At 36.3% G+C, this 22,065-nt stretch overlaps 2 protein-coding genes across 3 annotated transcripts in view; both read left to right on the top strand.

The window, feature by feature from the left end:
- Positions 1–22: 22 nt before the first annotated feature.
- Positions 23–7,071, top strand: gemin8 (gem (nuclear organelle) associated protein 8). The gene is made up of 4 exons (XM_079812900.1): positions 23–108; positions 362–408; positions 839–1,157; positions 6,011–7,071. The coding sequence occupies exons 2-4, from the start codon at positions 406–408 to the stop codon at positions 6,265–6,267; spliced, it is 579 nt and encodes a 192-aa protein (XP_079669026.1). The 5' UTR covers positions 23–108; positions 362–405; the 3' UTR covers positions 6,268–7,071.
- Positions 7,072–7,974: 903 nt separating this feature from the next.
- The window catches only part of gpm6ba (glycoprotein M6Ba), a 76,254-nt gene continuing 62,163 nt past the window's right edge, over positions 7,975–22,065 (top strand). The window contains exon 1 of one of the 2 annotated variants that reach the window (XM_079812889.1): positions 7,975–8,235. In XM_079812889.1, coding sequence (XP_079669015.1) covers positions 8,232–8,235 — 4 coding nt within the window. In that variant the 5' untranslated portion in view covers positions 7,975–8,231. The remainder of the gene's footprint in view (positions 8,236–22,065) is intronic. The other variant, XM_079812887.1, reaches the window with a different exon arrangement.

Below are 22,065 nucleotides of genomic sequence, written 5' to 3'. Positions count from 1 at the left end.
TAATTGGCTTACAAGGGACACGTGGTTGAGTTGTTGCGCGACAGTCTGCCATCTCCGCAAAACAATCTCTGATTCTACTGAATCTCATGTCAGGGGATGGTATGAGTGGTGAGAAGTACTAAACTTACTTTAATTAAACTAAACTATGCTGTCGTTTTAATGTATAATACGTTTAAGTTCTGGTTATAGTACGGATGTTGTTGTTTTAAGGATACTCCTGCTCCTTTCTTCGAAATGACTAGATAACTTGTTTCTTTTAACGTTAGATGTGTTATCGCTAAATTATTATCTTCCTATCCATTGCTGCTTATGATTACATAAATGTTTACTCTTGATTGAAATAAACCTCTCTCTCTAACAGGTAACGTACAGAAATAGATTCCATTAACTAGTCGCCTCTTCATAATGGTAGGTTTTACACTTTGTGTAATTTACTAATATCTCAGGTAAAACTTTATAATAAGGTTTTCATTTGTTATTAGTTAACTACATAGTTAATATGAACTAACTATGAACAATACTTATTCAACATTTATTAATCTTAGTTAATGTTAAGCATTTACTATTAAAAGTTGTAATCTGTTAACATTAGTTAATCCACTGGGTGTGTGAACTAATATGAACTTGAACGTTTAACTAACATTAACAACCGTTAAATGCAGCAAAAATATGTTTATTGTTAGTTCATGTAAGTTAATGTATTATTAACAAATTTTACAAAATAAAACCTTATTGTGAAGTGTTCACGAATGTCATCAATATTATATTATGATATATTCATTCAAGGCTGTATGATTGGTTCTAAATTTCAACATTAACAGCATTTGTTATGTTACAGGCCAGTCAGGGTGACGGAGAGGTGTGGTATGCCCATCCAGTTTATGCCCGCTATTGGCAGCACTACCAGCAGGCCATGAACTGGCACCAGAGGCATAAGCGGGCATACAGGAAAGCTTTGGAGGTTGGCTACTTCCAGACACTGTATTCCATGTACCCCCCTGCCATGCAGCGTTACTCAGATTGGCATGCAGATGAGAGCTATGAGACGGAGGAGAGTTCAGATGAGAGCCAGATTGAGTGTGACGTCAGCAACATGGACATCTCAGAAGAGCTGCGACAATACTTTGCTCAGACAGAGCGACACAGGCAGGAACTCAGTAAGTGTTTAACAGCATATGTGGAAACTTTTATTATATATATTAGAGAAGCTTTTATTTTTTCTGTGTTGTGGGCTGACTTGTTTTACTTTATTTTTATTTCTCATCATTCTGCAACATGTCGATCATATGGGTCTTTCTTTTTTAACTACTTTATTGAATATTAATAATAATAATTAATTAATGTTTTATATGGCAAATGTAAGGACCTCAAGGCTGCTTTAAAAAGGACATCTTGTATGCTTTATTTTCCAAGGTCAAGAAGGCAGCAACAATTTACCTGGGGATTAAAAAAAGTTTAGGCGATATTCACACTGTCAGCCCAAATCCGATTATTTGTGTATCCGATTGGAATTTGATCTAAAATTATTGACATCCACATTGTTTATTGCAACTGTTCAGATAGAGGGGTTTGCAATACAGATGTTGTCTTATTTACAACATGACAACGTGCAGCCGCTGTCGTGGCAAAAATAAACTTTAATAATTATCATGGTGAAGCAGGATTTAATTGAAAAACACAAGCAAAGTGTCTTTATAAGCTTTTATTCTTGCCAAGAAAGTCAAATCAGACATGCAGGTTGTGCAGTCAGTGTGCAGTCAGAAAAGACAAATTGGAATCTACACACTCATTCTTTTATACTCTAATTTCAGTGGGTGAGGCCTTATTAGTCAATAACACAAAAACACAATTACAAACTCCTTGGTTGGTGTTATCTGCAGCTGTCCCACCTTTAGTTTTCGAGAACTTGTTCAAGGCTACAGACAAAGAATGCACTAGTTCTATTGATAAGTGAATCAACGTTTTATCAAACAAGAATGTGTTTACGACAGAAAACTAGAATTCCCCTTATATTTAACAAACACATCTTGTATAACTTTATTAAAAACGCCTTATATGGTTTGTTATGGTCAAAATTTCCCTTACACTGCCAAGCTGGACTACTGCATCTTATGAGGCAGCGTCAGAAACGTAGAATGCTGGTATGAGTGGCTTTATTCCGTGCTGTTCAAAACATGTCTCCATTTATATTGTCATTTTATGTTCGTCTGGCACTGTGCAACAACACAACCTTGTTTCTGCAGCAACTTTCAGCATGTTTCCTATAACAGTGTCGGATGTTTACGTTTATTGTGGCATGAGAAAGTCACATAAACCAAAAATTTGATCAGAATTCCAATGATGAAACATTGGAAGAAATAGTTATTCAACCCAAACCTCCATTGCAAGGACGACTTGAGTAGGACGTTTCTCAGTGATACGCTACTCATTTTGAGGTGCATTATGAGATGTTGCAACTGTAATTCCTCACAATCAGCACTAACTATACGATCAGTATATTCCTAATTTATTGCAGTGCATGTGCGGAAACTGTATTAACTGTATCAATAACAGCGCATACGCTAGCCAAGCACTAACGTGAATGAGTGATGTAGCATTAAAGTTTGTAAAACAAACCTTGCTCCATCCTTTATCAAAGTAGTAAGAACGACTGACAATCTGCATTAATAAACACGTATTATTATTTCAGTAAGACAGTAATAACGTGAGTTAGCCGGTTAGCTGGAAATTTACACTATATAAAACACAAAACTACGTATTTTGAACACCTGGTAGTAAATATATACATCAATAATTATTCATACTTACAGGTTGTGATTCTGAGAAGCAAGCTGGTCCAAATAAACTGGGTACTGACCCATCTTTCAAGAGCAAGCATTTTGTGAATCCCGCATTGAGAAGCGGTCGTCAGCAAAATGACATTTGAGGGCTGGTCAAGTTGTTCACGGACAGACAATGTACAACATAGGTGGGCATTATGCAAATATCATTTCTAGTGAAGTAGAACTGTCACACAGTGAGATTCGGACAAAAAACAACTCGTGGCGGTTCAGAGTAGATTCTTTCTTGTGGGAGACAATAACTTTATTTATCATGCACTTTTGACTTTACAACTTTGCAGAACATTTACATTCACAAACAGCTAAATTACACATATTGGAAACATTCGAAAAACCATAATAGGGGCACAAATCAGTTTTTTCCTGTTCAGACCTGAAGAACATTGAGCTATAGCAGGTCATTTGAGCGAAGGTTATAGTGTACATTTGTATTGGATAAGCTGAGAGACAAATAAGGAGGTGTTAAACCACAGATGGGCTGTTGAAATAAAACAGCCTAGTCAAATCATACATTGATGTGTTTGATAACTACAACCAGTCAAAAAACGTGTGAAAGAGAAAGGGAGAAAAAATACATAATCCAAGCAAGCAAACAAACAAAAATTAGCAGTTATATATTAGCAGGACAAAAACCAAGACATGTATGAAGAAGAATCAATCCGGACAGAGTTAGGAACCAAAAATATATGAAAAAACAGGCTGAAGATACAGACAATGCAAAGTCTTCTCTTCTCAAATTTGTTTTGCTTAGATGATTCTTTTATGTGAGGAACTGATGGATGAGAGCTTGAGAGGAGCAGTGGTGTTGTGCCAGGCTCATTATCCCAGAATGTCCCCACTGTCATGCAGTCTCAGCACACTGGCCATCTGTTTTACACACTAAGCCTGCTTAAAGTATAGATGCACCCTAATAATTAATTGCAATAATTTTGGGATTAGTCATTGTTGAATACTGACCTGATGGTATGTGATCTTATATTTAAAGTACTGTCTTATTTGACAACCGTATATGACAGGGATTATAAATGCTAAATACAAATAATAAAATAAACATTTGAATGGCAAAATATGTAGGCTTTCTAACTTGCAATTTTCCAATCAAATGGCATTTTTTATTTCTGCTGCAAATTCATCTGTTACTTGGTGGGAGCTAGCCAATTCAAGTTTGCTTGACCAATTAGAAATTTCCAATTTTATTTTTCAGTGTTATTCTATGTACTTCCATGTATTGGTATTGTAAAATAGTTTTTTTTTTGTTTTATTTAGTGCTGTGAATCGATTAAAAAAAAAAAAAAACGAATTAATTGCATTTTTTTCTGTAATTATTCATGATTAATTGCAATTGGAGTTTTTAATATTTTGATATTGTAATAATTTCATTTACTCTCCAGATTAATGAATAAACAGTTTAAAGACAGCATATTTTAAATATTTGTTGTAATGGCATCTTTTTATGAGAAAAAGCCAGTATCACTGATACTAATGTCTCTATGAAACATTAATGACGTTACATTACAGTATAACTGAAAGCTACCAATTTCAAAATGTATTAGGCTTTAAAAAATAACAACTTTTAATTGAATTGAACTTAAAACAATCTTTACATAAACCCATTATAATAAATGTTATATTTATCCATGGCCTTCCAAGAAATTGAATAAAGTTATCAACACGAAATATAGATTTATCATCATTAAAGCTAAAACAAATTCTGTTCCCGTTGTTCTTTGATGAACATTAAAGGGTTAGTTAACCCAAAAATTAAAATTAGCCCATGATTTACTCACCTTCAAGTCCTCCTAGGTGTATATGACATTCTTCTTTCAGACGAATAAGATCGGAGTTATATTAAAAAAGTCCTGGCTCTTCCAAGCTTTATAATGGCAGTGACAGTTGCTCTGTTTTTGAAGTCCATAAATCTGTCCTTCAAATAACTTGCTCCACACGGCTCTGGGGGGCTAATAAAGGAATTCTGAAGCGAATCGATGCGTTTGTGTAAGAAAAATATCCATATTTAAAACTTTGTTCTCTTCTGTCTTGTCACGCTTAGATTGTTGAAAAGCATTTACATGAATAAGAGTGTGATCATATAATAGTGTGATCATATAATATAATGCTGGATATAAAAATGGATATAAAAACGGACACTGTGTTAATAGCGTTAAATATTTTTAATGCGTTAAACTGAAAAAGTAATCGCCCGTGTTAACGCGTTAATTTGCCCAGCACTAGTTTTATTATATTTGGAATAACCATGGTATCCCTCTTTTTTTGTACCCAACCATTTTTTTTTTATTGACATTTTTACCTTTAATAAATTTTTTTTTTTTTTTTTTTTTTTACTTAATGTAATAAAATTTGAATCATTTTCACCTAAATATTTTTTGGGAGGCGAAGTTTCGGTTATTTTTTTGTTATATTGATGTTTTAATCAGACTACATATCTGGTTGGGCTAGTAGAAATCTGAGAAAATATTATTTTATTCATATAATATTTTCCTGACATAAGTGAATGTTTTGCTTTTAGATTTTTTGATTTTATAGTACACATCAAGTGGTAACCAATCACAGTGCCAAAATCGTGAACAAAAACACCTCGAAAATCAAACATCAAAACTTATAAACAGGAATAATACTAGGAAAATTGGCAATTTTGGTTTTTAAATATCTCTTAAACTGATTATTTTGTGCTCAATAGCCAATAATTATGGCTGGCACAAACCATGCTTAATAAAAAAAAAAAGAAGTCTTACATTTTATTTATAATTTCTGAGAATGAGGGCATGTAACAAAACATGGAATCAACCAGAGTTTTTTTTTTTTTTTTTTTTGAGTGATTACCTCTAATATGAATTAAATTATTTTAAGACTTATTTGGTCCCCCTTTGAAGTTGGCAGACGCCCCCTTGTGGTCTCCAGCCTCCTGCTTGTCAATGAGGTCTAAAACAGTTCTAAAGCAGAAGTTATTATGCTTATATTACATCTGTTAATTTCTCAAAGCACATGAATAAAATGTATTTTTTCTTCAGGTTGTCAAAATACCATGTTATTTTAATTTTAACTCAATAGGGATGGTCATATTTTGATCTACAGACTTGAGTTTACTTGGAAAAAGTTAAGCCTTAAGTGATGATCCTAGTCATGACAATACTTCTTTCTCTGCTATATAGAGAAACAACAGCAGATGGAGGCAGAGCAGCATGACTCTTATGTACTGGCTGATCAGGACTTACACAGAGTTTCCTGGCGCAGCAGCCTGCCTCCTTCAGAGCGTCCGGGAGAGAGGAGGACCGCAGAAATGAAGAAGCTGTATGGTAAAGATGCAGCAAAGATTCAGGGGATGGAAACAGCCATGCAGCTCACCTTTGATCGAAACTGTGACAAAAAACAGCCCAAGTACTGGCCTGTTATACCGCTAAACCTGTAGGATAATCAGACTCCAACATTAGTATGCCTGACACAACATCACAGGATGATGAACCTGTTTTCTGAACTGATGAGAGACCGTTTGGATTCTGTTGTACTGACAGTACTGAAGTGTTGTACCTTTCTCATTTATAACACAAACACTTGTTAGGTCCTTACAGAAAGATATAGCTCTTAGAGACTACACTTAATGAATATTCAGTTGAAGACCTGATCAGTAAAAGCCTCTGACTTAAGTGTATAAATATGTGTTAGCCTCCCCAGTTACATTTCCCCAGGTACGTCTCCCCAGGTATCTGTACATTTTTCTATATGTAGTGGTATCCACAGACGACACTGTTCTCATATACGTAAACGACGGAGACGCTGCTTAGATTCCAGTGCCGTTCTTCTCATGTAGTCATTTCTCCCTAACTAGGTCATTGCCTCCCCCACAGTCTTTGGTTAATGTGTTTTGTCTCTCTTCTTTTTGCATCTCACATGAGCACTTGAGAGAGTGCTTTCTGGCCCATTCTCTGGTGCAGTTTTTACATGCTGAATTCTCATTTTTAAATGCAAAGATGTCATTGTTTAATTAATGAGATTTGATTGATTAATAAATTTATTGCATTTAAAAAATATGTGGATGTGACCGTTTGTATGGTGTATTTAATGCTTATCGCGTTTAGAGATGATACTGTTCACTTAAGTCACTTAAAATCACAAATCACTTAAGTCAGTGTGTTACTGCATGTTGATAAAATTGGAAAAAGTAAAAAAAAAAGTTTACACGTGGTTGCTACTGAAAGCAATTAAAACAATTAACTAAAATGTTCCTTTTTTCAGTGAGGTTTTACTCATTATTTTTGTCAAGATCTTGAATTAACTGTACTTTACATAATGCTAATCATTAGTGAAAAACTAAGAACTTTTTATCTAAAAACCAGTGTTGAGCGTGAATCATTACTAAGTAATTATTTTAAAGTAATGACTATAATAGAAAATAATGAAATTATGTAATTTAATTACATTTCCCTTGAAAAAGTAGAGTAAGGGGTTACTCTTTAATTTTTTGTAATTTAATTAGTTACTTCTGATGTAACTGCATTAAATACTGTATAGAGTAGAACAATTCTAAATAGTGGATTTAACATAAGAGTAATTAGAACAGTAATATATTTACTCAGTTGAAGGTGTAATTACTAGCTAGTAATTAATTACTTTTTTATAACTTTAACACTGGTCAAGAACTAACTAATCGATCTCCTAGAAACCCTCTTATTGTCTTTTTTAAATGTGACACTTCATATTAGCTATAAAACATGAAATGTGCCTTTAAAAAGTAACAGTTTTTCTTTCACTTTTTTCAAAAGTGTCGACATTTTCTCCACAAGCATAAGGATATGAGAAATTTGGAGCTTCTCTGTCCAGTTAGCGAGGCCGTGCTGGCATAATGCCAAATGGCAAAAACCGAATAGAGTTCCCAGCCTGGCTTCTGGTTGCCATGGTGGGTTTCTCTGAGCATCCGGCAATTTATATTCTGTTGTACTCTTTGGGCTTTCCACCTAAGTTCAATATCCGAGTTTTCGACATAATGCATGCTTCTGCGCCTGTTTGTGCATATAGGCTAATATACATCTTATGCAGACTATAATGTAAAAATCAACGGCAACAGCATTTTCCCTTTGTATCCTTTCAATGTGGAACAGTTAGTGAATAATTACATTTCAGCGTCTGCAGTGTGTAGTGTAGGCCGTTTTATCATCCTGGGTTTATCGTGTTTCTAATGACTGAAGGTTAGGCAAACAAAGTTCATTAGTGCTGATGGAGGAAATAGTGGCCCCGTGCTGGTACCCCAAAATAGTGACGTCACCGCACCAATGGTCCCGAACTGGAGAAACACATTTGTTCAGATGAGCGAAACTCTTTCCACCTCAAACACCCGCCGAACTTTCACTAACGCCCCACGAACACAGAGAACGCAACATGGGTGAGTGAATGGTGGTCAGTGCATTCTTCATACGTTCTTACATGCGTTTACTCCGCTATAACGTTTCTTTCTTTTCTGCTCGTTTTGAGACGCGTTTTTTCTCTCTCGTAAAACTCCTGCGAATAAATTTTATTATGTTACGTTTGATGAGCTAATATGCAGTTCGTTTTCTGCGTGTAAGTGTCTAATGTTACGTTTTTCATTTGTTTTACGCGTGTTTTGGGGTCTTCTTACAAATGGTCTGACATATAAATGACAACAGATATTTGTTAGCTCATTGTGTTAGCTATACAAGTATACCATAATAGGTTTATTTAATTTAAAGTATTTCGTATTTGTTCATATTGTAATAATTATTTAGGCCTAGATGTTTTGTGCGAGTTGTTGAGTTTTGTTTTAGTTAAGTTGGCAGAAATAGTAATAATTAGACAAAGAGGATCGCTAGAAAAACAATGTTTATCTATGTCTTTTCAAATTCTGTTTTGTGTATTTCTGCATGCATCAAATCATTTGGGGTGCTATTAATGAGCTCTGCCATGAATTTGTGTGCTTGTTTATCCTGCTCTTTTCCAGCATGCAAAATAGAGCTAATTCATGGGAAAGAATTCCTTCTTTCATTTGTCCCAGCTGTGTCCTTGGAATGGTGTGTTATAAAGCACATTCACTGCCAGCTGTCTGCGTCTACCGAAACTGCTTCTTAGCTGTGCTTGTACAAATTCCCCTCAAGAGAGTAATATTAGTTGTATTCCTTAATATAAGAATATCATTATTTAGAGGAACAGGACAGGAGATGTGCTGGAAGTCAGTCTCTCTCTCTCTCTCTCTCTCTCTCTCTCTCTCTCTCTCTCTCTCTCTCTCTCTCTCTCTCTCTCTCTCTCTCTCTCTCTCTATTAGATATCTGTTCCCTATCAAAGTGGAACTCAACACTGCGCTGATAAGATGATACTATTGGAACGCTCTCTATCATAGGCGGAGTTTCACTTTTGTGCTTGGGGGGGGGGGGGGGGGGGGGGGGGGGCACCTTGGGTATAATTTATATTAATAATAATAATGCCAGCCTGCATAAATGTATAATGACACAGAACGCTGAAATTTGCCGACATTATAAGGTAAATTATTATTACGCAATATTGACTAATGGATCGGCAGAGAATCATTAAGAAATTATGGTTCTATTCTATCTAAAGAAATATGAGGTAAACGTGTGAATGGCCTACATTTTTCTCCAAATGTGGACTATAAGTTTGTAGCCTTGTGTTGGCTACTGAAGCACTGTGATCAAAAATAAATGGGAGCAAACGCGATTGAATATGTAGGCTACAGGTTTGTGATTTGTTATTGTTTTCAAAATATTAATAACTACAAATTGATTTTACATTCCTATCAGAAATTAAGAATTAGTTGTGTCATTGTAACTAGTGGTCAAATATCAAAGCTAATCTGTTTAATACTTCAAAGCTCAAAGTTAAATCAGAATATTTATTATAAAAAAGAAAAAAATGTAACCGCTGCCAAAAAAATTGTCTATAACTCCAGTGTGATTTATTTTTAAAGGAAAAAAAACTTTTAAAATGCATCCCCTTCTGTTTTTTGTTTTTTTTCACACATCGCACCCTGATAATAATAATAATAATAATAATAATAATAATAATAATAATAATAATAATAATAATAATAATAAAGGAATTGAATAATTAAAGGATTAAATGAATTTAAGGGAATAAATAAATAAATATGAATGGTAAAGTCCTAGGTCTAGTTTTTGAAGTAATCAATTTAAACTATTTGCAAATATTTTATTTCAAAAGAGTTCACTCTTAATATTCGTATGTCTAATCTGTAGAAAATGCTAACGTTTTTTGCCTCGTCGTCACATTCATTTATGAATTACATGAACCATGATCGCATTTTTTTCAGTTCAAAACAGCGAAATTTCACAAAAAGTGGAGAAGTTTGCAGTCTATTACTGTCTGTAGCTGAACATTTCTATCATAAAACAGTGTCTAAGACTTGCATCTACTTGCATCTTTCCACGAACTCTCGTTGCTGACAGTATGGCAGTAAGCCCCGCCTTCTTTAATTTGATTGGCCTATCTCGATCATTTTGACATAGTGCCCCCCCCCCAAAACTACGCTTATGCTCTCTGTGTACCGGTGTCTGACGCATGCATGCTCCACGCCACTCTTGATTGGCTACTGCAGTCAGGTGACATAGGTGTGCCAGCAGACTAGCCTATAAAAGGGGCACCTAGAGAACATGTCATCAGCTTCATTGTCTTCAGGAAGCTGTTAGTAAGTGTGTGCGTGTGCTTTATCTGTGTCAAAGACACTCAAAAAAAAAAAAAAAGAGAAAAGAAAAGTGAGTGCAGGAAAGAGATTCAGAAAGTGTGTGCCTTAATGTGGTCAGTAACGATCCCATGGCGTGGATTATTTTTATTATTTTATAATGTTTCCTGAGGTGTACTTATATTGTAAGTATGATTTTAACATCATAAAATGTCATAATTTAGAAATAAAAGGCATTTTTCTATTCTGATATTAGCCCTCTGGCTTGAATTCTCTGTTTGAAGGGGCGTTTCTGCTGTGAGACTTCAGTGAAAACGCCCACTGTTGCGATTGGCTGACATCTTTGCATTTGAAATGAGTATTAGATCTTGTGGCGGAGGGGGCATGGTTTAGCGAGATCTGCACGCACTGCCAGTGCCAGAGAGAGAGACGGACTCGTAGACCAGACGGAGAGCTCTGGAGAAAGATAGCTGAGAAAAGTTTTATTGTACTGAGTTGTTGTGAGCGCGAGTTTATTTTGCTTGTATCTGAGAGTTCTGAATAAACACAGAATAAGTCCCAGTCACGCCGATCCTGTCTTCTTCCTCCTTATTCTACGAACTTTGTAACATGTGGAACCACTCTCAAATACTTTTACAATTTTTTTTTTAAGATTATAGCTGTCGAGCATTATTTTTTAGATATTTTCCCATCACATGAAAAGCTGCAGTGATCAGCATTGAGTACACAGGCAGTCTGTTGATTGCATGAATGCAGTGATCTCGTCATGGTAACGCGTTTTCTCTCACAAAATGCTTTGAACACAACTAACAGCAAACACGACATCGATATGAATACAGTAAGAGCTTTGTTGTGCAGTATAACAGTGTCATTCATTATAACGGCAGTTTGTGCAAGTGTATACACTCGCAACGTGTGATTGACAGATCCGAACATTATAAAGAGAGTGTTCTTTGATCGCTAATCTAGCGTCTAATCACAATTTAAATAACAGATTTGTTTCACGCTACTAAGAGAAACAATGTGAAGTTGATCGTTTAGTCACTGGCTTGATTCACGGATGCATAAACGATTTATAAAGAAAGTCTGTGTGAACTTCAATATTTAGCTACACATCAGAAATCACTGATAACAGATCAGGCATTAATGAACACTGTTACTCACTGTTTGTGGCGGTGCTGTCGAATCCATATCGTAAAAACCTGTGCTGACATTGCGAAACAATCCATTTTCTCCTAATTCTCTGGGCAGGCAAAGCAGAGGAAGGGGAGGTAACGTTTCCCTGTATGTCGTCATATAGGGAAGATTCCAGATCGGCTCGTCTGAGCTTTCATTTTCTCAAAGGCAGAGCAGGACACCCAGAACTTGGTTTACACCTATCACAATTTCTAGCCACTTTGGGACCATATACAGGCTAGGGGAACTCATATTACGCTGGCGTTGAGTCGTCTCTTCACAGGCGTCGAGTCGTGATGAGACGACTCAACGCCTGTGAAGAGACGACTCAACGCCAGCGTTGTTATGGCCTAAATTAATACATGATTGATTCACTTTTTCTAACATTTTTCTTTAACATTCTTTTTCTAACATTTTTCAATGTACATTTATGAAATGCACTTTCTGTAAAGCTGCTTTGAAACAATGTGTATTGTGAAAAGCGCTATACAAATAAATTTGAATTGAATTGAATATTAATGTTGAAAACCTCATAAAATGAAATTTTAATGCCATGGGACCTTTAAATCACAATAAAAATGACACACATGATCTTATGACATTCCAGGAAATCCCTAATGTGGAAAAAGCACAAATAGTCAAATAGTTTAATTTAACAAATAGTCGCTGCTCACACTAACATGATTGTATATTACTTAAATATTTTTATTTAAAAAAAATATATATATATATATAATATTTATGTTTTTTTATATTACATAGTTTTACATATTTATATTAATTTATATATAGGCCTATGCCTATCTCTTGTGCGCTTTTGTCTCAGTGGTGCTATTTGACGAAGGCTATTTAATTTAACAAAGTGTCGCTGCTCACACTACCATGATTGTATATTACTTATTATTTATATTTATATTACATATTTTTACATATTTATATTAATTTATATATCTCGTGTGCGCTTTTGTCTCAGTGGTTCAAATATTTAACGAAGGCTATTTAATATAACAAAGTGTCGCACACTACTGTGATTGTAAGCCATCTTTTTCGATAGCCTTTTAATGAAATTGGAATTTCAGAATCATATAGCCTACTTATTAGTGATGCCCCGATCATGATTTTACATGGCCGATTCCGATGCCGATTTTTTTCAAGAAAACTGGCCGATTCCGATACCGATTTCCGATTTTTTTTTTTACAGAATAAAAGAATGAAAGTATACATGAACAAGATGTTTATTTGGTATTTAATTGGAAATTAAAAGGCTGAAAGGTGACATTAAAGGCAACAACTGCATATTCTGCAATCCAAACAAAGATGTTACTTAAATCAGCATTTGTTTTTAAATTCAGTGTAAAGAAAAAAAGTATTTACCAGTGAAATTAAATAAAACCAAAGTATTTAATTGTTCAAAAATTTTTATTTTAGTTTTAGTTTAGTGCAACGAAAAAAACTAAGATGCAACAGCAGGTGCTTTTTAAATCAAATTAAGTCAATGTAATTTTAAGGTAAAAACCCTTGGCCCGTGCGTTCTTTTTCTGCTTTCATGCCTTCTATCTACCTACCCGCTATTGTCGGCTGCGCAACCACGTGAGAGAATTGTGTTAAGCACGTGCAATTAAAAACTGAGGTCCTGCTTATGCGCCTGTATTTTATGCTTTAGTAAAATGAAATTCAAATTATAGGCTGCAAGACATTACACAGGTACTTTCGCATATAGGCCTAATAGTCAATACAAATGGAATGTTATAATGGAACATTGCGCTTCCCAACTCGCGAAAGGTCGGATTTGCTCCATTTTTTGATGAAGTTTTGTTTAGAAAACCTTGAATCCATATAAGACACACGTCATTAGACACAATCCATGTCATTAGAATCAATGAATCCATTGAATTAGACACAACGTCCACACATGTGCAGGCCAATGTTTTTTTTTTTTTTTTTTTTTTTTTGCGGTGATGGCGGTGACAATAGGTGTGTTTGACATCGGCTGCGGCTGGATGCAACTGATCTGCGAGAGTAGCCGCGTGCAGGCGGGGAGGAGCTGCAAAGGGAGACGTGAAGTCTGACACTTTCTGCTTCCCACAGTGACGCTCGCGCTGTGTTTGCATACTTTATCAGCTGAAGTGAAATAAATGCAATATTTGGCAATACACAGATGTTTCAGAGACATTATTGTCATGTAATACTTTATGTACTGCTTAATACAGCGTGTGTTTGTACTAGAATAAAGTTCAACATATAAGCCTACACTATAAATGAAGTGGGGTCTACATTTTTTATCAGTTTTATTTTGATAAACATGACAACATAACATCGCGACTACATGAAAGGAGATTTTACTGTTATAAAAAACAGATTTGTACGCATTAGTGGAGCTGAAGGTTTTAGAATAAACACGAACACACGTGATCGCTGTCATGCGGTGAATCTGGCCAATCTTGGAACAGCTGTGTCGTCATCAGAGTCCGTGCAGCCTCGAGCAGCTGCTCTGGAGAAACTGCACCGGCTGTAATCGCCGGCTGCTCTCGAATCGCTCTCGCGGCACTCTGTCACGTGGCATCGGCGCTGCCTCAAGTCGGACAACATTTCAAGTCAGCCGCCGATCGGTCTGCGCATCGCTGGGTGAAGTCGAACAAGCCTATCCTCAGACCCGCGGTAGGCGTCACGTGACCGCGGTATTGCGGTAATGCGGTAATGCGGTAATGCGATAACCGCCCCAGCTCTAGCGGTGAGAGTGGTGGATGGGTTCCTTAAGCCCAGTTCAGACTGCACGATTTTCAAACTCGTCGGATCACTGCTCTTTTCACACTGCATGACTATCTGTGGTAGCATTCAGTTGCTGCTATGTTCACACTGCACAATGGATCGGCGACAGGGGGTTTGACACTGCATGGCTGTTAAAAGGAAGAATCGCCGACAGCTCTGTCCCGTCCGCAAACTACGTTTCACAAGGGGTGACATAGGGATCTTTTGCAAAGAGAGATGGAGGTAAATAAATAATTTTGTAATGTGCTGCTGTTGCGGCTGGTCAAGCAAATGTTTGTGCTTTGTTTCTGTTTGATACAATTGTAAATAGGCCTATATCTATTAAAATACTGATATTCTGGTCTATAACTCCTCCCGAACCTCCCGCTGCCCTGTATCTTGCTCTCTCATTGGCTGTAGGTCATCGCCAATGTAATTTTTAGTCAGAACAGATTTCACACAGCAGGATTTTGAATCGCAGACAGGTCTAGATATTTAGCATGCCAAATATCTCACTGGCGTCGGTGACTCATCTGCGATTCTTCCTGATTCCGTCTTTGATAATTCACACTGTGTGATCGTCACTCGCGTGCACAAGCACTGATTTGCCTATGATTTCGGGCATTTGTTGGCAATTTCACAAAACCTGTTTCCAAGTAGGGATTGTTGACCTGGGACCTTGCACCAGGGGCACTAAGTTTTTTGTCATTAGGTGCGTTGTATGGCAAGTGGGCAGGCATTTGTCAGTATGGCGCAGTGGGTATTTCGTTCCCATAGCATCATCTTATCAACGCAGTGTTGGAAACGTTTCAGGTTACTACTGTAACCATGGTTCCCTAAGAAGGGGAACAAGACACTGCGTCACATTGTCATACTTCTGGCACGTCTACTCATCTTCCTTCAGACAATATCAGTCTGATGTCATGTTCTCTAGGCACTCCTTATATAGTCTGCTGACGAGCCTATGACATCACCTGATCGCAGTAGTCAATCAAGATTGGCGTGAAGCACACGTGCTTCAAACACCGGTTCACGGAGAGTGTTCCCATAACATCATCTTATTGATGCAGTGTCTCATTCCCCTTCTTCTCAGGGAACCATGGCTACAATCCATGAGATGTGTTTTTTTTGTCCTAGTCTGCAAAATCTATGGAAGCTTCCTGTTGATATCCTGCAGATGTTAATAGATATGATAGATTAAGTGACAATTGGTAATAATTTGCTTAATCAAGGCATTCCCATGGCACTAAAATAAGTGGTTTGAATCGATACTCTGCTTTTGTATTGGGTGTACAGATTGATTTAGAATTTTTCATGTCACTGAATCAGTCACAAAAGGAAAAAAAAAAACACTGAAAAAAATAGATTTCCACTACCATATAATGGTATCCCGTGTCTCAGAATTTACTCTGATTTTATTACTCATGATGATCGTTGCTATGTGTCGAATTATTCTGGAAAATATTCAATTACAATCTTAACTCTTTCAAAAGGCCCAGATTAACTCTTGCAAAATACCCAGGTAAGGATATAATATTTTTTAAAAACAGTTCCAGTCCTTGATTATGATTGGTCAATAGCTGTGTTTTATTAATGATAACAGGTCTCCACCTAAATCAAAGATATACAAAAAGCAAAACATGAATTAAAGCAACGCTTACATTTTAGTAGCAAACAGTTTCCCAAACAACTGCATGAGCAACAGCATTAGGCAAATCAAACTGGATCTGATTCTTTTTCTGCTACTTCCCCTTTTTATACACAACATGGAGTGCTAATGATGACCACTAGTGGTAAGGATGAACATAGACTCCAGAAAAGATGAACAAAGTTTCATAGCAAGTTTAAACCTTTCTTTCCGAAGGCCACTTCATTCTGACACTAAAGGAGTCTGTGAATGGTTGCTAACTCACAATGATTTGACTTTGGTTCCATCGTTTTATATCTACATTCTAGGTTTATATTACGGTGACCAAACGTCCTGTTTTCCCAGGACATGTCCTGTCCTGGTCCTTATATAGAAATGTTCTATCCACACAGAGGGGGCATACTTTAAATGTATTGAAATTAATAAGAAATCTTTGTGTAAACTTTGAGTAAACAGGATTGCCGGGCCGAGTGTCCATGGTTTTCGGTAATCAAAATATGGTCACCCTAGTTTTTAATATACAAAATAAACTATGTATGCTTTGTCTAGAGTTTAAAGTCTAGAGTGAATACGTTTCTCAGCTTCCATCTCATTCTTGCTTTTTCTACAAAAAAGTGACCCTGGTTTAAATTATTGAGGAATTTGTTTGTGCTTATGGCTGCAATAAATAGATGGAACTAAGAAACAACCTTTCTTGTTCTATATACAGTTTTAGTGTAAATATATACTGTAAACAACATCAGACATGTTATCATTATTGTTTTTATCAGACTTGTATCTCTCAAACAGAAGTTAAGGCCCATTCACAGCGAGGACGATGAATATAATGTTAAAGTTTCAATAATCTTTTTAATTCTGTGAGAATAGGAAAATCCACACCACAGTTTTAATGATAATGTTACAGATATACTATATAGTTGGGATAATTTTCAGAACAGTTCTATCCAGCTGATGAACAATATAAAACACTGGCATTAAATGGATCCGAAAACGAATACTTTTCCTATAGTAGGTGAAAAACAGTATGTAAAAAGGGTAGTATTTCCAAATGCACAGCGTATCCAATGGATACTTCACTCTTGAGGCCACGGGAGAGAATTTGTGAATGGCAGTGATGCCAATGACAGCATGACAAATGTAGAATTTTCGGATTACATTTATGCTTCACACATTCATTTACCTGTCGCAAAGAAATTACTTATTCAAACGAATTAGCTACTCAGAGTAGGCAATTTTGGATGGAGCCAGACAATTAGAATCAACACAACATTAAAGAGCTTGAGCAGTTAAAGCAGCAGACAACATTACTGCGGCACACGCTTATAATAAACATTATGTTTGTGTCCGTTGGTCTCGATGCTAATATAGCTATTGTTATAGTTGTCTTTTTTTATCAACATCATTGTTGTGAACAGGCTTTAAGCTGAGAACTGCTTTGCACCAAAGGGGAATCTTAAGTGAAGTCAGTGAGAGCAATGTCACCTTTCATTTAGCTACTTTGCAGCATTTGTTTCCAAGCAACAGCATCCCTTTCTATATAATCCTGCTTGCATAATTCCACATCAGACCTCACCGACCTGTGCCACCACCGTGGAGCTCATTCTGTATGATTGAGTCTGAGGCTGAGCTGATTTGCTCGAAACGTCACGTTGTAGTATTTGTTATTATAGTATTTTTTTTTCTGTGTGGGAGAAACAGCAGGCTGACTGTATGAATGAAAGCTTGTCTATCCTATCTGCAACACCTCTGTTCCCATTGTGCAAGGCACGATTCTGCCATAACTACAGATCTGTGCCTTCTAGTCATTGTAAAGCCTCATTTTGTGTAACATAAAAGAAAAGGTCAGTGTAGATAACACCACAGGATTCAATTATAAACTTAATTTTAAACAGAAAATCAAAGCACTTGTCCAAGGACATTTACAGTTATCAAGAGTAATAATTGAATTTATTTCTTGGAGATGCCCTTTTTCATTAATCCAAGAATTGTGTCAAGTCTAATCTTTAACAGGTAGGTTCAGGTAGACAAAAACAAGGCCTGATGTCACACACACACACACACACACACACACACACACACACACACACACACACACACACACACACACACACACACACACACACACACACACACACACACACACACACACACACACACACACACACACACACACACACACACACAGTGGGATTTGCCCTAAAAATGTGCTTTCATTGTGGTGATAAGCATGCTTATAATAAAACTTGATATTCTCCTTTAGGAATTGATTATATTGTTGGATTATTGTAGTTTGCTATTGCTGTGATATCATGTGAGTGACAGGTTGTCCCGTCCTCACACCAGTAAACACATAATCAGAGAAGAGAAGAGATGACATTGCAAGAGGGAGGGGAAGTTATTATTTTAGAATTTAGAATTTACAAAATATAATGTGCACGGATAAATCATTTATAATAAATACTGCAATGTTCCGTTAAAAAAAGAGATTGATTTCATGGTGACTTTAATGCACACAGCAAAATGCACAATTTAGGACATTTGACATTTATCTAGAGTCAGCTTTTCCGTCTCACTAATAGTTAAGGTTTGGATTTACATACAAAGGGATCCTATAGACAACAGTTATGGGCAGCTTTATCATTGAGTATCAGGCCAGCACATAATGCAGTAGATTGAGCAAACTAATTTGAATGGAATTTTCTGAGCATTTTGAGTTTTCCATTCATTATACTGTCACGCCTCACATGGCATGAGACCCCAATGACAACACATGTCACCATTCACTTTTATTATATAGGGGAAAAAAATCACCTTTTGTGCTCCATTGAAGAAAGGAAGTCATAGGGGTCTTGAATGACATAGGGGTAAGTAAATAATGACAAGGGGTAAGTAAATAATCACAAAATTTCATAACAGCAGTTATAATTCATAGTGATGACTATTGTCATGTAACAACTGGTAACCTCATATTTAGTTTTCAGAATGGTTATAGATAAGTGCCATGGCAAACACATGAAACAAATAAACTGCTTCTATTGTTTGACAGCAAAGATGTTTTAGTGATTGAAATGATGCATTGCTTCTTGATATATTGAGACAGAGTCCTTTACCACAAAACTTTGGGAATTAACAGCTTGCCTGCTGCTGTGATGTCATCCTAAGACCCCGCCCTAGAGAATCTGGGCCAAAAGGATTATGGGTTAGTGAAGAGGGATTTAAACCTAACAACATAGATAATTTGGAGGGAGTGAGAAAGATGTTTCACCTTTATTTCTTGGTGTATTTTTAGGTGAACTGATGGTGAATGTCAGGAATTATTCAGGTCTGAATTAACTTTTGATTATATAATATATAATCTTCATTGTTAATGCACTCTGAACCGTCATGATTTCTTTCATACTCACTGTGCACCTCTCAGACTTTTGGGCTGTTTAAAGGATACAAGATAATCAAGCTATCGACACACTTTGTTTATTTTTTTGTGGTGTGTGTTTTCTTGTTGTCTATTGTACCTGCACTGGCAGTTAGTATTTAGGCTAAAGGTTAATGCCAACTTTGTGGTTAAGTTCTGCAGATATATATAGTTTTCATAACATCTTTACCAGCAGTCATTCTGCCCAATCTGGCTGCATTTTAATCTTATTAGCATCCTATAATTAAGTTGTCATTAATCTGTTTGTGATTAAAAAGCTATCAAAATGCACCAAATTATGTTTTCTAAATGCAGATGTAATGGAAGATAGTGCCCCAGTTCATATACCTCCCGTCATCCTCTTTTTTTTTCGTGTCTGTGTCCCACTTGACAGTTTGGACAGGACCCCAACTGACAACAGAGGGTGGCGTGAGTCTGTAAAGTTGTACATAAACACCAATGCTTCCAAGGAATAAGACCCACCCAAGCTGTCAGCCTATTTAGCCTGTTTGAACCACTTAGATTAGATTAAGGCATCAGCTACAAACACTTTTTTGTGAATGCATCTCGGTATGTGTTGGTAATTCATTTTTGTTTAGTTTTTTTTGGGTCAAGTGATAGGAGAGGCATTGGAGAGGGTATTATTTACATCAGAAAAAATGCATTCTTCACCTTACATATCACTCTGACTAGCAAAAAGAAAAAAAGATACATACCATATTCAATCTTGAACAATTACATCACAAAAGACACTAAAAGCATATAGAACTATTGAAACTCAACTACCTTAAGATACTGGTATGGAATGGAAGATATGGAATACCAAAATGTTGAGTTTAAATTATTAAAACCTCTCCTAACATTCCTACTTTTGTCTATCAGCCATGTCAACATGTTGCTATTGAGAAACTGAGTTCTGTTGGCATTAAACAGCAGTGCTCTGTGTAAATGGGCCACATGACTAAAGTTCTTATTCAAATTGGCCAAGTGGGTTGCCTTGTGTCTTTCTTTTGCTGTTTCATTGAATTTATTATATCGATTTCATAGTAAGTAGATTTACTACCTAATCCCATCATTGGTTAACCCAGTGTTGCTATGTTGGACTGCTCAAACAAGTAAAGCAATGTTGTAACAGCCACAGAGTTTAGAGTCACACTTTTTGAAGGAAGTCAGCTTCCCAATGGATTACTTATAGTTGTCTCTGCATATAAGCTGAAATAATTTTAACATCGAAAAAATTACACACTTCACACTTTCACTCTTCCTAGCAAATATACACATACTTTTTTACCTCACAATTCTCTTTGTTTTATTTTGCAATATCTTTCAACTACATCAGATACATCACTCTGCCCTCACTGAAGACCTCCCTCCTAAGTGGGACAAGACTAGGCCATGTCTGTGGACTTTAATTGCTTCTTTGTTTACAGGACATCAAAAGGAAACCTTTCTGTGTGCTGTATCCCCTTTTTCCACATTAACTCTCTACTCAGGGCACATAAAAGAACAGCAATGGGCTCATTACTGGAGAGATGTGTCCACTGGGTTGTTCTATCTCATATTAACTAGACTAGTCTGACCGTGTCTGGATAAATAAAATAAAAAAATTGACATACTCGTAAGAGAACAGAATTTTTAAAAACATTGTAGCGAAAAGTGAATATGGAAGTCTACACCACAGCTTTAACAATAACTACACAGATGCTTTCAAAATGATTTTTTTTCTCCAGCTGATGAATGATAAAAACATTGATAGCCAATCAGAATCTACCTGACTTTAAAGAGCTTGAGCATTTAAAGTCGCAGACAACATAACGGCAGCTTGACTTGGGCTTATATTCTTGATGTGAATGGGCCTAAGTTTTGTGTTTATTGTGTGCAGTTTGTTGGTTTGATTTGATTTATGGCAGCTAATATCAGTTGTGAAAAGATGACGAGCTTCAAAACATAAGTAGAATTCCATAGGTTTCACATCCTCTTCTCTGTGAGAAGCACTAATGTTTTCATCCCCAGTGGGACAATATTTTAAAGGCAACTATACACCCCTGGTTTCACAGACAAGGCTCAAGTCCCAGACTAAAATGCATGTTTGAGCTATTTTAAATGAAAGCAACTTGTACTGACATATCTTAAAATATGTCCGTGTCATTGTTTTTTCTCAAGATGCACACCAGTAATGTTTTTTTTTTCTTTTTTCTAAGGCATGTTTATAAAAGCTACTTAAATGTCCTAATTGAACTAAGGTCTAATCCTAGCTTAATCTAAGCCTTTTCTGTGAAACCGGCCATTATCATAAAATATTTATTATGCATCTGGAAATCATGCTTAGGGCAGGGGTTTATCAAGACCTATTCTCACAGAATGCTAATACACATTCAGTCACTCATTCATTCATTTCTGTCTCTTTTTTTCTTCTTATTTTGAAGAAAACTAGCCAAAAACTTGCCTAATGAGGCATGAGATTTAGGTAATGTTACTGTACATGAGCTGCTGCGGCAAATTTCCATTGCATATGTGGTTTTGTTAAGTGGCATTGTATTTCTTCTCGTCATGGAGCTGG

The sequence above is a fragment of the Gobio gobio genome (genome assembly GCF_949357685.1).
Source record: "Gobio gobio genome assembly, chromosome: 3".
In the NCBI taxonomy this organism is placed as follows: domain Eukaryota; kingdom Metazoa; phylum Chordata; class Actinopteri; order Cypriniformes; family Gobionidae; genus Gobio; species Gobio gobio.
This window is presented reverse-complemented; position numbering and strand designations above follow the sequence as displayed.